The sequence below is a fragment of the Carassius auratus genome, chromosome 11, assembly GCF_003368295.1.
Source record: "Carassius auratus strain Wakin chromosome 11, ASM336829v1, whole genome shotgun sequence".
NCBI classification, from domain to species: Eukaryota; Metazoa; Chordata; class Actinopteri; order Cypriniformes; family Cyprinidae; genus Carassius; species Carassius auratus.
In genome coordinates this window covers 2230576-2244559 of record NC_039253.1, presented here as the reverse complement: position 1 = coordinate 2244559, position 13984 = coordinate 2230576, and the positions used below count along the sequence as shown (strand labels likewise).

At 35.8% G+C, this 13984-nt stretch overlaps 1 protein-coding gene across 1 annotated transcript; it reads right to left on the bottom strand.

Annotated features, from left to right (window-relative positions):
• Nucleotides 1–1870: 1870 nt before the first annotated feature.
• Nucleotides 1871–13864, bottom strand: LOC113110718 (inhibin beta B chain-like). The gene is made up of 2 exons (XM_026274872.1): nucleotides 12767–13864; nucleotides 1871–5075 (listed from the first exon to the last, which is right to left on the bottom strand). The coding sequence occupies exons 1-2, from the start codon at nucleotides 13149–13151 to the stop codon at nucleotides 4300–4302; spliced, it is 1161 nt and encodes a 386-aa protein (XP_026130657.1). The 5' UTR covers nucleotides 13152–13864; the 3' UTR covers nucleotides 1871–4299.
• Nucleotides 13865–13984: the final 120 nt, after the last annotated feature.

The window sequence follows — 13984 nt, the reverse complement described above, 5'->3', positions numbered from 1 at the left end:
AGCAGCTGAAGTTTATTGCAATATCAAACAGTTGTGCATCTATTGAGGTGAAGTGAATTCATTGTTTTACAGTCGCTGCTCATTACTCTGACGGGTTTAAGATGCCCGGGCTTGAGGAACTCACCATATTTGGTATGGTCTTGGAGTTTGCTTTTGCTCTCACATGATCTGTTCAACACTGTTTCTTTTTTTGTGTATTTGGGCTGAGAGACGATTCTGTCTGCTGGAAATAAACTCTACAAATCTGTAAAATAAAGTTCAGCTCAGCCTTTGGAGGAAAACGAGCATCGCATTAGACTCCAAATATTAAAGTGGCTGTGTTGTTTTGTGCGGGTGCTGGAAAAAGATTGTCAAACTCTGTCCACATCATTCAGTGTTATTGCGCTGGTGTTGCTCTTTTAGAGATCAGGAGACGAAGTGTACTGCTTTCAGATTGTTTAAGCAGTTTAGCTGGACTTTCATCACTTCATTACTGATCAAAAGATTTCTTTATTGTTTTGGAAGGAAGTCTCTTTTGCTCACCAAGGCTACATTTATTTTATAAAAAAATAAAAAAATACATTAAAAATTGAGAAATATTATTACGGATTTAGAATTTTTTTTTTATTGTAATGTTTGTTAAAATGTTTTTTTATTTCTGTGATCAAAGCTGAATTTTCAGCAGCATTACTCCAGACTTCAGTGTCACATGATCCTAAAGAAATAATTTTACATGTTGGCTTGGTGCTTAAGTAACATTTTGCACATTTCTACCACAAAAAAAAACAAAAACAAAAAACATAATTGCTACTTTTAATCTCACAATAGATAGATAGATAGATTTCTGAAGAACATTTGACACTGAAGACTGGAGGAATGATGCTGAAAATACAGCTGTGCATGACAGAAATAAATTACATTTTACAATATATCCACATAGAAAACAGTTATTTAAAATTGTAATAATATTTCACTTTTTACTGTATTTTTTATCAAAAAATGCAGCGTGGGTTAGCAAAACTTCCTCGCAGAAATACTCAGCACTGTGTGATGGAGAGGTTGTGTGTGTTTTTCCAAAACATGTAATTTGGCTTCTGCTGACAAACACACATGACACACGCACTAATGTGCACGTATGCCATAATTGCAGTGGTGACGGATTTGGGATGTTCAGAGCTTTATTAAAGTGACGTGGTCAGTGTTGTTCAGTTTGGACTGAAGTAGAAATCTGTCATGACTTGTGGTAAAGACAGTTTGGGGTATGGAAATAATATTCCATACGACTAGTGCACTATATTGCAACTCTCAACATATGTGATCACAGTGACATCAAACATTGGTTTCTCGTGTGTCTCACAAACAAACATCATTTACATCAAACCTGACGCAAACAAGATTTAAGATTAGCAGCTGACTGGAAAATTGATTTTACAACTTAAAATTTGGTCTGATCCTTGTAAGACTGGAGAAGACTTATTGCACAAATTCTCAAAATATCCCAAAATATTTCGCATTGTATATTCATAACCAAAGTTAATATGCATTATTATATTTGCATATTTGCTATTACATCTGAAATTGTTTTTTTGTCATGTGTTTGAATGCATTATATTTTCTAAAGGTGTAATTTTGATTAAAATTGTAGTAAGTGTAAAGTAAGTGGATGCAAACATAGCTAGTGTACTGTAGCTTGCCTTAGAAAATATAATATCTTCATGCATTTCCTGGGAATCAAACCCACAAACATGGCACGAGTAACGCCAAGGTCATGGGTTCGATTCCCAGAGCATGCATGAACTGTTAAAGTGCAGACCTTGAATGCAATGGATAAAAGCATCAGCTAAATGCATAAACATGAATGTAAAAGTAACACAAGTCGATTTTGATCCAGTATAAGAAATTTATTTCATAACAGTTACAAAGAACAAAATATTTAAAAGCATTTTTATCTTACATAAACTGTACAGTGATGGCATGTATTTGACTTTAAAATGATTCTGGAATAGACGCTACAGAAGTATTAAATAGAAAACTGGAAAAAAAAAATTAAGTGGATGGAAAAATATGAAATGTTCCATTTATCTACTGTACAAAACAACAACTTGAAAATGGAATCCATTCTGTTGTACCCTGATACATTGTTTAGGCCTCTTGCGTATTAAAAAAGTATTTTACAAAAGAATCCGATGGCATTGCCATCTCACAATAGCTAAAATCTTGGCCTCTTTGGTTCCATAATTCGGTATAATACATTTGAGCAGAATTCAGTTTCAGCTTTTATAAAAATATCTTTTCTTGTTTTTTTTTTCAATGGCAGATTTTTTTCTTTACTAATAATGCAACTTCAGTGCAAACATTGTAACAACCATCCGCTCAGAGTAGGAAGCGAAAGTTTACATTTCAAGTATTGAAAACGTTTCATAACAAGTGGGTCATCCGGTGTAGGTCACTACTATACATTGCATAGCTTGTGCGGCACTTATTTCAGAGGAATCGTGAATGAGGCGTGCCACTTGGTACCTTCAAAGGCATTTTTAAGTCTGCAAGTGCTTTATATCGTGCATTTTCAATATTTTTTGCAAGTGCTATGCTGCACCATGATGTAACTGAAGAGTTTGCCGATTTACGAGATCACTGGATTCGCTTGTGTTTCAGAAGCATGTCTTCGGCTTGTTGCATGAATATTCACAACCGAGACATAACAAAACATGCCTCATGATTTATAAATGGATCTCATGTCTGTCAAGAAGCACAAGGACTGTTGTAGCTCTTTGCAGATGATCGTTGAAGATGGATGCTCTCAAATGGATTGGTTGTCACTCAATGGACTCGATGTGGGAAGTGCTGGCGTTGCTTTGAGAAGATGGTCAGTGCTTATCGGGGAGGTACACAGATATAAAAGTCTTTTGAGAAGATCAACCCTCCTCTTTCCATTTTTAAAGACAAGAACTTACTACACTCTTAAAAAATAAAGGTTTGAAAAGGAAGGGCTTTCTTAGCGATGCCATAAAAGAACCATTTTTGGTTGCCCAAAAAATCTTTCAGTCAAGTTCTTAAAGGGACAGTTCACCCAAAAATGAAAATGTGCTGTTGATTTACTCCCCCTCAGACCATCCTAGATGTAAGTGACTTTGTTCTTCAGTTGAAAAGTAAAGAAGATGTGTTTTGAAACGTGGTCCTTGGTTTATCAAACAATGCAGATCAGCGACTGCCTGTTTTTGATAAAAATTTAAAAAAGACTTATCAAGGAATGCAAAATTACTGATGATATATTGAGGTCTTATGAAGCAAATCAATCTGTAAACATTATTTACAACATTATTCCTAGTAATCCAGAGCCTCAGGCAAACGGTCCAGAGAGATGTCCAGTTCACGAATGAATGATTCTTTTGAACCAGTTCATTTTAGTGAGTTAGTTAAATCAATTCATCAGGTTGAACTGAATGGTCTGAAACAGTTTGTGGGTCAAGCAGCACAGATCTACATTTACTGAATAAGAAATTTCTTTGGGACACCTGACAGTCATGACAGTCATGAACCGAAATAGCATTGTGTCTGATCCTATGATGAATGAATCATTCGGTGCTCCAGTTCCTCTTGATTGGGACCAAAGACCATGCATGAACCAAACACTCGAATGAAGGGGTGAAATGAATGTTTAGATGGTTAATGTAAAAAGTTTAGCTGATTACGACTAGTTTGGTCACTTTATATGCAAAACATCCACGTTGCACATCTTTATTGGATGCTTTAATAATATAATTTTGTATACTTGACATCATTGCATCATTACATGAACTATTGAATTGAATCAGTTCATTGAAAGAACCTGTTTAATGGAAAAGAGTATGCCTGAGGCTCTGGATTGAAGGAAATAAGGTTATAAAAAAAATTCAGTTTCTTGCACAGACTGATTGTTTCGCTTCATAAGAACTCAATATATCTGCTTCAGCTAAAAATCTTCTTCACTGCTCTACTGAGGAAAAAAGTCACCTACGTCTTGGATGACCTGAAGGTGAGTAAATTAACAGCAAATTTTCATTTACGGCTGAACAATCTCTTGTGTGAAAATTTTTTTTTAGTGATCTAAAGAACCTCTTGTCTAACGGATGACCATCGATGCCAATAAAAGTGTAAACGGAGATAAAAGCAATCCCATCCCTTTGACGTGACAGAATCGTACAAACCTGTAGACTGGAACTAAATTGCTCGATGATTAAAGAACATAAATATATGTACAAAGATGCGTGGAAGAGTTGGGGATTTGTGAGCACGTATGAGTCATAAATATTAGTTTCTTACTATGATAATTTGGAAGTCTCAAGCACAGCCGCACTCCTCGACGATCATGTTGGGCACATCGCGTTTCACGATGTTGTATTCGTCGTCGAAGTACAGCATGGACATGGTGCTGAGTTTGGTGGGGATGCAGCAGGAGTTCATGGATCCCGGACTCATTCCTCGCATGCGGTATTGGTTTACGACGGCCGTGTGGAAAGATGAAGCAGATCCGGGAACTCCGGCCATGTACGCCGGACAATTCCCTTCGCAATAATTCCCAAAGTACCCTGATGGGGCGATGATCCAATCGTTCCAGCCGATGAGGCGGAAGTCGATGTAAAACTGTTGGCGGCAACACAAGCTGCTGCTTCCATCGCATTCAAGACCTCGTTTGCGGATGCGGTGTTTGTTGTCGGCCGCTCGTGCTTGGACCACAAGGAATGGACGATGGGATTCATCGGCTGTGTTCACCAAAATAGGCATGACACCCATCTTATCGCACACTTCACACCGTACATCCAGGTTCTGCCGGCGATTGCCTTTGGCAAAAACCATTTGCACGGCCTCCGTCAATGGAAAAGTGTGCCATCCGCTGCGTTTGAGATCCACGCGCTTCTCCACCAAGTTCCACTTGCTCCCGAGTCCCGGTTCCTGCGAGTAAACCTTCACCGTGACCTTCCTCCTCAAACCTTTCTCCAAAACATTTGGGAGAATCTTGAAGTACAACCACAGACTGGCTTGGGACACATGGAGGTTCTGGTTGCCCTCGTTGGATATCACGAAAAACAGGCTGGTTTTGGAGGTCAGCGCTTCGTCTGTGGGATCAAGAAAAGATAGAAAGGATCAATTCACAGCTGACTTGGGCGATATGCTCCCTGTGAACCCAACGAACCTGGTGAACTCAAAGTCTATAGGATAAAGACTTGAGACACGGACATTCAGAGAGGGCAGTGAAATTCTAAGGGCCTTGTGAATGGCCCCCTTAACTGGGACCACTTCAACCTAGACACACTAAATCGTGTTCAGTCTCATGAGATTCTCATTACTGTAAAACAGTTATTTTACTTACAGGTAATTTTTTTTATTATTTTTCTTTAACTTTACAATTTAATAATGTACCTTTTTGACAGTACAGTTATTGTAATAGGGGAATTTTAATATTTTTTGTTGTCTTATAATAGGCTTTTTTGCAGAAAAAAACTATTTTATATTTAATCAAAAAATATATTTTTGCTTCCAAAATTAAACAAAATTTTTTTATCTTTGTGCCAAAATGTTATTTCTTATTTCTTAACTGTTCTTAGAAGTTTTCATGAGATTAAATCCAAACTCAGCATAAATTAAAGGCAAGAAATAAATAAATACTTTGCAATTCAAATCACGATAAAAAAATCAAAACAAACCAAAATCGTTCAATAAATGAACTTAATTTTGTGCAGAATATAATAAATCCTCATGCAAAAAAAATATTTTGTATTTCTTTCTTCAGATTTTAGGGTGTAATATTGCCGAGACGTGCCCTGATGATTATTGTATGGTTAAATGTGTGTTCTCAGGGTCCCGTGACAGCGGCGTTATTCAGGCGTCCGGTCCAGAGCTGCCGGGGGTCTGGATTGAGATGACAGGAGTCAGAGAGCTTGTGAGAGAACAACACAAACCAGCAAAGACTTCCTGTGAACCGCAGAGACACACAATGAGCCGCGTGACGTCACAGGAACCGTGGACATACAGCCGTACAGTGAGAGCGCGATCAAGCACATCCCTTTGACATCCACAAAAGAACATATTTACATGATACTGACCGCTTCTGGAGCCACAGACCACTCCAGATTCACCAAAACCCATCTCTTCTGATTACAAACCATACACACCATACATACACACTTCTCCGGATGTTACACCTGCTTTATCACGCGTCTGATCACATGACCGACTTAGCAAAGAAACTAATGCGACATGCTTCAGGTTTCTCTCTCTCTCTCTTGGGTTTGTCGTGTGACCAAAGAGACTTCTAGATAAAACTAGAAATATGAGATTTCTGTCTCTCTGTAATGGAATAATAAATCCAAGCCCTCAGGAGTTTGGCTGAAAAGTATCCACAAAACACACATAAAATTGAAATGTTTAAAAATAAATCAAAAAATATTTTGAATATGTGTGTAATTGTGTATCATGCTGAGTGCAGCTGTGCAGAAAGAGAGAGAGAGAGAGAGAGTCACATGGGCAGCTCGCAGGCTTCTGATTGGATAATCACATTTGGTTTCAGCACAGCTCTGTAACTCATTTAAATGTAAACTCTGTCCAGCTGAATTAGAGTTAATATGTTATGAAAACTTTCATTAGTAACAATAACGAATAATATGGCACTATGATGCTTCACAGATTCTTCCCAAATATACTTTTTTCTTCCCAGTCACAAAAGAGTGTATTAAAGGGAAAGTTCACCCAAAAATATTTAGTTTTTACATTTTTATGAAACATTTGTGTTATGTGTGTTTTAGTAGTATTTTGCTACACTGATGCTAAATTTAAGTTTAATTTAGTGCAGTAAAACGATTAATCGTGTTTAATCACATCCAAAATAAAAGTTTGTTTGTTTGTTTGTTTACTTAGTATAAGTGTGTGTGCTGTATGTATATATATATATATATATATATATATATATATATATATATATATATATATAAAAACACACTCATGCATGTATGTATTTAAGAAAAATAGTTACGCTTAAATATTAAATATATTTATATATGATATACATTATATGGATATAAATATGTACATTTATTTTTTTAAAGATAAATACTGTATGTGTGTTTATTTATATACTGTATACATAATAAAAATACACAGTACACACAGATATATTATGTAAATAAAAACTTATTTTGGATGCGATTAATCGCGATTAATCGTTTGACAGCACTAGTTTAATTTTACGTTAAATAAAACAAAATGCTTTCAATTTAAATGTGCACACAAAATAATAATAAATATTCTCACATTCAAAGCCAATGTATTTATTTGATTCTATTAAACATTCATTTAAAACAAATGTAGCATACTAATACAACTTAAATACTAAAAATACTACTGAAATACGTGTTTAATGCATATTAATATAACGGATATTCATCTATTTTATTCTATTTAATATTAAACGAAACATAAATTTAGCAAAAGTGCTACTAATATATACATAATACATATTAATAGTAGTATATATATAAAAAAAATAAGAGTTAATCTGTGAATTAATTTTATGTTAAACCTTAAATTCACTTTAAATCTAGCATAAATGTAGAAAAATACTACTAATATGTGCATGATCCTTATTTACAGCATAATAATATATAATAATAGTGATATATAATACAAAACAATACTAACAATGTTAAACTATATGATGCTTCACAAATCATATCATCATAAAAGTGACTACTATAGATATATATGACATGCTAATGAAGGTTATTATATGTATAATATATAAGTAGCACATCCAGTAAATCCATGCAAGAGAAATCCTAACACACATGTTTAATCAGAATGTAATGGACAGATGTAACTCTTGAGTTAGCGTCAGTGGAACAGCAGGAGCTCTCCTGACTTTCGTGATGCCGGTGTGTTGTTGGAGGCTAACAGGCTGTTGCTAGGCTTTTGCTAAAGTTGGAATGTTTTTAGCATGTTGCTATGAGGTTGCTAGGGTGCACTGGTTGCTTGTTTGCTATCCTCGGTGTCTTTTATAAACCGGTTCCTTTCTGTGGATTGTTTAGAATCTTGACAAGCGAAAACAGAAAAGAGTCTGACCGTTTGGAAGAGTATTAACACCAGTTTTATTTTAACAGTGTTTATACAATATTATAGTATATATTCATATTTTGCTTTACTTAGCCTACACGTTTTTATTTTTGTATGGAATTCTATGCAGTTGTAATTGACTGTTATTTTGGTTTTACTAATATTTAGTACTTAGACAAAAATAACTGTTTTTCATCAGATGTTTTAGTATATATTATATATTTATTGTGTTTAATTTCAGATCAACTTTATTTGAAAAGACAAAGCAATTAATCTTAATTCACTTTAATTTCAGCTTTAATTTTAGTAACTTTATTTTCTTCAAATAAAACATTTTAGTTAGGTGCCAAAATAAAATAAAATTATATATATATATACATTTTCATTGAACTTTTTACTTCTCATATGCTCCCTCTCTCTCTCTCTCTCTCTCTCTCTCTCTCTCTCTATATATATATATATATATATATATATATATATATATATTAGATTTTATTTTATAACAGTTTTATTTAAATTACTGATTTTTAAATTTATTTTATTTACATTTATTTCTGTAGTTATTCAGTTTAAACTTAATAATATATTTTCATTTCAAGTTTGAAATTATTTTATACATATATTTTATTTATAGTAGCTTTATTTCAGTTACCAAAAAATTGTTCTAATTTACAGTTTGAGTCATTTTAGTAGTTTAGTATTTTAGTTCTTCTTCATTTTAATTTTTTATCTAATGTTTTATTATATATTATACTGTACATTTTATTATATTATGTTTTATATGACCTCTATTTCACTTATCGAAAACAATATGTTTTAATTTACTCTATTTCAGTTTCAGTTTTAGTTATTTTTAGTTTCAATTCAAACTTAATTTCATTTAGATACCAAATTTTGTTTCCAATCTAGTATTTTATTTAAGCCTTTAAATGTTTATATTTTATTTTAGTATATTTTAGATGTGCATCAACATGATTTCAGTTGCCAGAAGTTAGTTAACAATCCCAACACTGATTAGCACCGATCTGTTTGGCTAACCAAGTGATTTCCAGACACCACAGATGTTTGTTTGACAGACAGCGCTAGTTTCTCTGTGTGAAGAGCTTGTTCTGATCACTAGCCTGCAGTATATGAGCACTAGTGATGCCTGAACACAGGAGGGATGGAGTTTACTGTCAGAGCGCTTCCAGCTGGCCAAATCAAAGCGTAAAAGCGCAGCTAAAAACAAGCAGTGACGCATGATTACAGGTTGGACGGCTTCCCGTTTCGATTCAGGCCTTTTGCAAAGCGCGGAGCACATTCATCACTGGCTCTAATAGAGAGCGCGAGCGAATTGTCCCTCTTGGCAGCCGTCCTCACCTGAGTCTCCACACACCATTAAGATGTCACAGAAACCTAGAGGGACTCCGGCCTCTGCCAGCGCAGGGCAGCACCATTCTTAAGAAAACCAGATCCTCAAGAAGATCCTGGACGTCTTCCAGAGCTCCTTGTCCTGAGGTCACCCCGCATCCTAATGAGACGACTTCATCAGATCACTGCGACTGCGGGCCTTTACCACCAAAACGCTTTCTGACTGGCTACCGGGAATGAGTTCAATCACAAATGCATGCATTTTTGAAAAAGAAGAATCTGGATTTGGAAATTATATTGACTTTTGTTATAAGTTGGATTTTGGATATGATATTTAAGTCTCTGAAAATTGTATTATTGATTTAATTTGCATTGCATATATTTACAGAATTTTATTATTATTATTATTTCCTTGTTTTAACTTAAAAAAAAAAAAAAAAAAAAAAAAAAAAAATATATATATATATATATATATATATATATATATTTTTTTTTTTTTTTTTTTTTTTAATAGACAAAGCATTAAGCGTTATATGTTTTTAATGACATACTAGTGAAAGTTATTATAAATAGCAACCTCTCTGTTTTATCTTCCTTTTTCCTTTAATCATTTATTTTATTAATAAAATATTTAAAAAAAATTATATTCTGAGCTGCGAAAACACTATGAGTTGGATTTTACAATGAATATGTAAAATATGTATACTTTTTATTATAATTTCTTAATAATTCTTATAATTTCTTTATTGTTTTATCGTCCTTTTTATTTTACTTATGTTTATTTTATTTTATAATGATGTAATTTTTTTTTATTTTGACCCGTAGATAACTTTGAGCTGCATTTTGTTGTTGTTATTACTATTATTATTATTACTTGCTTTTTGTTGTTTTTTTTGTTTTGTTTATTCGCAATATTTTTATATTTTCTATTTTTTTGAGATTTAAAGCATTAAGTAAGTATTATGCATTATATAATAATAATAATTATTATTATTATTAATACTCCTGGTCTTATTGTGAATGATTAATCAGTGCATGTTATTTAAAAAAAAAAAAAGTATAGTCTTTATAATCTATCATTGCAATATAATACTTGTTCCATCTCTAAAATGACTTTACTTTTCAGTCGATGTCCTCAATCTTGTCAGAACCATTCTTTAAATTATGTTTAGGTCTGTTTCATTTTTAAATACGTCACATTATGGAAGTAAAACATTTTAAAACTCAGGTTCTCTCAAGCAGAGCCCTAGAAATAGTGACTATTAAACCACCAGACAACATTTTAGAAGCAAATCTGTGAAACTAAAATATGTTGCATCCGCTCTGAGTCTTCTGTGAAAGCATTGGACAATAGCAGGCTGTGTCTGGAGCGGTCAGGAGCTCCATCATTTCAGTAAACAGCTCCTGGATCTCATCCTGGCAGTCACCGAGCAGCACAACACACAGGGTCAAAGGTCCAGATCTGCTCTGGGTTTGGATAATTGCTGCCTTGTTCTAAATGGTGCTTGAAATCGTGTGGACTTCACGGGGCGGCGTTCGCGACCGGACCCGCGGTGCGCTGGTAAGATTCAATCCTGCGTGCTGTGACGTGAGTGCAAGCGTGAGCTCTTTGCTTCCGAAGTTATTTTAACCTTGAACTCTTTCTGCATGCTGCTCGATTTGTTTAGCAAATGCAATACATTGAAAAGCTAAAGCTGAAAAAACTCAATTCTGCTCGTGAAGTCAACACAAAACGCTCTTTGCATCCCATTTTACTTGCATAATGTGACAGATTTTTGAATGTAACAGGATATTCAAGAGGGAAAGATGTTTCCAGTGGGAACTGATGGTGGCATGCTCACCACACTTCTGCTAAAGGTCAAGTTTACTCTCTGAAGCAGCTTTATGGATCCCAATCCTAAAAATATCCTTACTTGATTTTATTGATGCTGCCTTTAATTGCATTAACTGATATTAGATTACTACGTAGCTATTTGACGTCAACTGCAGTGACATTACTTTTGAGAAGTTATTGCATTTTGTTGAGACATTAACGAGACAAACATCTTTTGTCTTTGTAAAAAATATGCACTGGTGAAAACGCATGAAATATGATTATAAGGCACTATGGACGATTGTTTGTTCAGTTGTCATCCAGTAACTTTAAAGGCACAGTTCACCCAAAAATGATGGTAATGTAATTCCCTCAGGTCATTCAAGATGAGTTTGTTTCATTATCAGAAATGTAGCATTGCATCAGTGTCTCATCAATGGATGCTCTGCAGTGAATGGGTGCCGTCAGATTGAAAGTTCAAACAGTTGATAAAAACATCACAATAATCCACAACCACTCGCGTTCATCTGTTAATATCTGGAGAAGACAAAAGGGTGATGTCTCTCACATCAAAAATCCTTTATTATGGATAAGCTTAATGATAAAGCTTTTGGCTTTATGAACTGATGGACTAGAGTGCTGTGGATTACTCGTTCTGACGGCACCCATTCACTGCAGAGCATCCATAATGCTACATTTCTCCAACTCTGATGAAGAAACAAACTCATCTACATCTTGCAGGACCTGAGAGTGAGCACATTTTCACCAAATGTTTTTATTTCGGATCAATGATTCCATTATTAAGAGCATTTATCTCACTTTGAGTGTTTCTCAGTCCTGCTCCTTCCCAGATTCACTCATCAGATCAGTCTGGAGTGAGAAACACTAAAACTGAAAGGAAACATTGTGATCTGCCATTTGGACAAAAAATAGCAACTGAAAGTTGAGCTGTATCTGTTTTCATGATTCACTGCTATCAGATAATTTATCGCTGATGCATTTTGATCAGTCGAGAGCAGATTCTAGAATGTGTTGATTTATAAGCAGCAAGTGGCTTTAGTTAGACTCTTTAACAGGTTTCTGCATGCATGAGTTTTCTGTGCCATGACTTTAAATGCTCTTTTTGATATTTTAATAAAAGGTTTCTGGGTGGCAATTAAACAGAGATACTATGATGACAGACTTTGCTCAAGCATTTCAAATTGAACATAACTATATTTCATATGCTGTGGAACAAGCAGTCAGGTTTTGCCGTGAAAGCACAAAGTCACGTGACTTTTTGATGCATATATATATATATATATATATATATATATATATATATATATATATATATATATATATTTATTTATTTATTTATTTTTTTTTGCGATTTAAGGGATTTTTAATTTAAATTTGGCGTTTCCATCACTCGTTTCTGATGCGATCCTCTACTTTAAAATGCGCACAGAAACAGTGTAGGCTAATGGAAACATATAGGTTACCTGTGCGTGCCCGCGCAGCGCGCTCCGCTAAACGCACACCCGATCTTATACACACCTGTCTCGGCGAAGCTGATGATCTCCGAGGTCTCCTCTTCCACCTCGTTCGCGGACGTGGAGTGTCCATCCAGGTTCGGGATCTCCACCCTCCCGTCCTCGCGCACCTTCCCGGCGTGGAGCTTCTTGAGCGCGGTCACCATCGCCGCCTTCGGGATGGGGTGTGTGATGTTGGGTCTGTCCCGCATCTGTAACCGGCTCAGAATGTGTCTCTTCACCACCTCCAACAAATCCACATCCACCCGTGTGCCTCCATCCGTCTGGCTGAGCCCGCAGGACGCGCAGCTCGGGCTGATGCTCGGGGGTTCGGTGTCCGGTGCCGGTGTGCAGCGGATGGAGACGAGGATGGACACAAAACAAAGCACTTCGAATACCAAGCTTTTCATCTTCCGTGATAATCAACAGAACGCGGTTGGTGGAGATGAATGCGACCAAGTTCGTATCCGCCTTCTTTCTCTCAAAAAAGTGAGACTCAGAAGTGTTAAATCCACTCTTAAAGGAGATCCGGATTGATCTGAATTAAACGCAAACGCGATAAATCCTCTCGACGTCTGGACTGTGTTCCTGCGGGTGATTATTTGGTCACTCTGTCAATGATTTCAACACAATTCGTGACTGATATCACGGATCGTTGACCATTAGATTTTCTCAAAGTTGATAAATGTGAGATATGTCAATAATAAAGTACCCAGAGCTCTTGATATCTGTCCACGCACAGCCGCGAATGGCACTTTTACGCACGCGTCTGATGCGTCATGACATGACTGGAAGTATCTCAGTATTACGCGTGTAAAACCCCACAGACTAAACAAAGGAGCTGTTATGATGTGTCCCGGTGATTTCTTCACTCTTTCGAGTTCAAATTATCCATGGTGATGATGTGTAAACCAGTCAGAGAAGGAGACTACAGTATTTCCAAATAATCATTCGCTTCTTTAGTTCTTCAGATGAAGATATTGTCCTCCTTTGTTGGGCATTTTGACTTCCAGTGTTCGTTTCCAATATACTTCTTCATCGTAGCTCTCGGAGTGAATGTGTGTCTCTGTGTTAGGCTCGTTTCTCGTGCGAACAGACATTGTGCCGATTTTGAGCCTCTGGAAAGTTTTTATAAGAGGCTGGAGAACCACGTGGGACGAGCCACCGACTCCGGGATTATAAGGGTCGAGGAACCTCGGGATCACCGGGGAATTGTGTCAAGACTAACGCGACGTTTCAATGA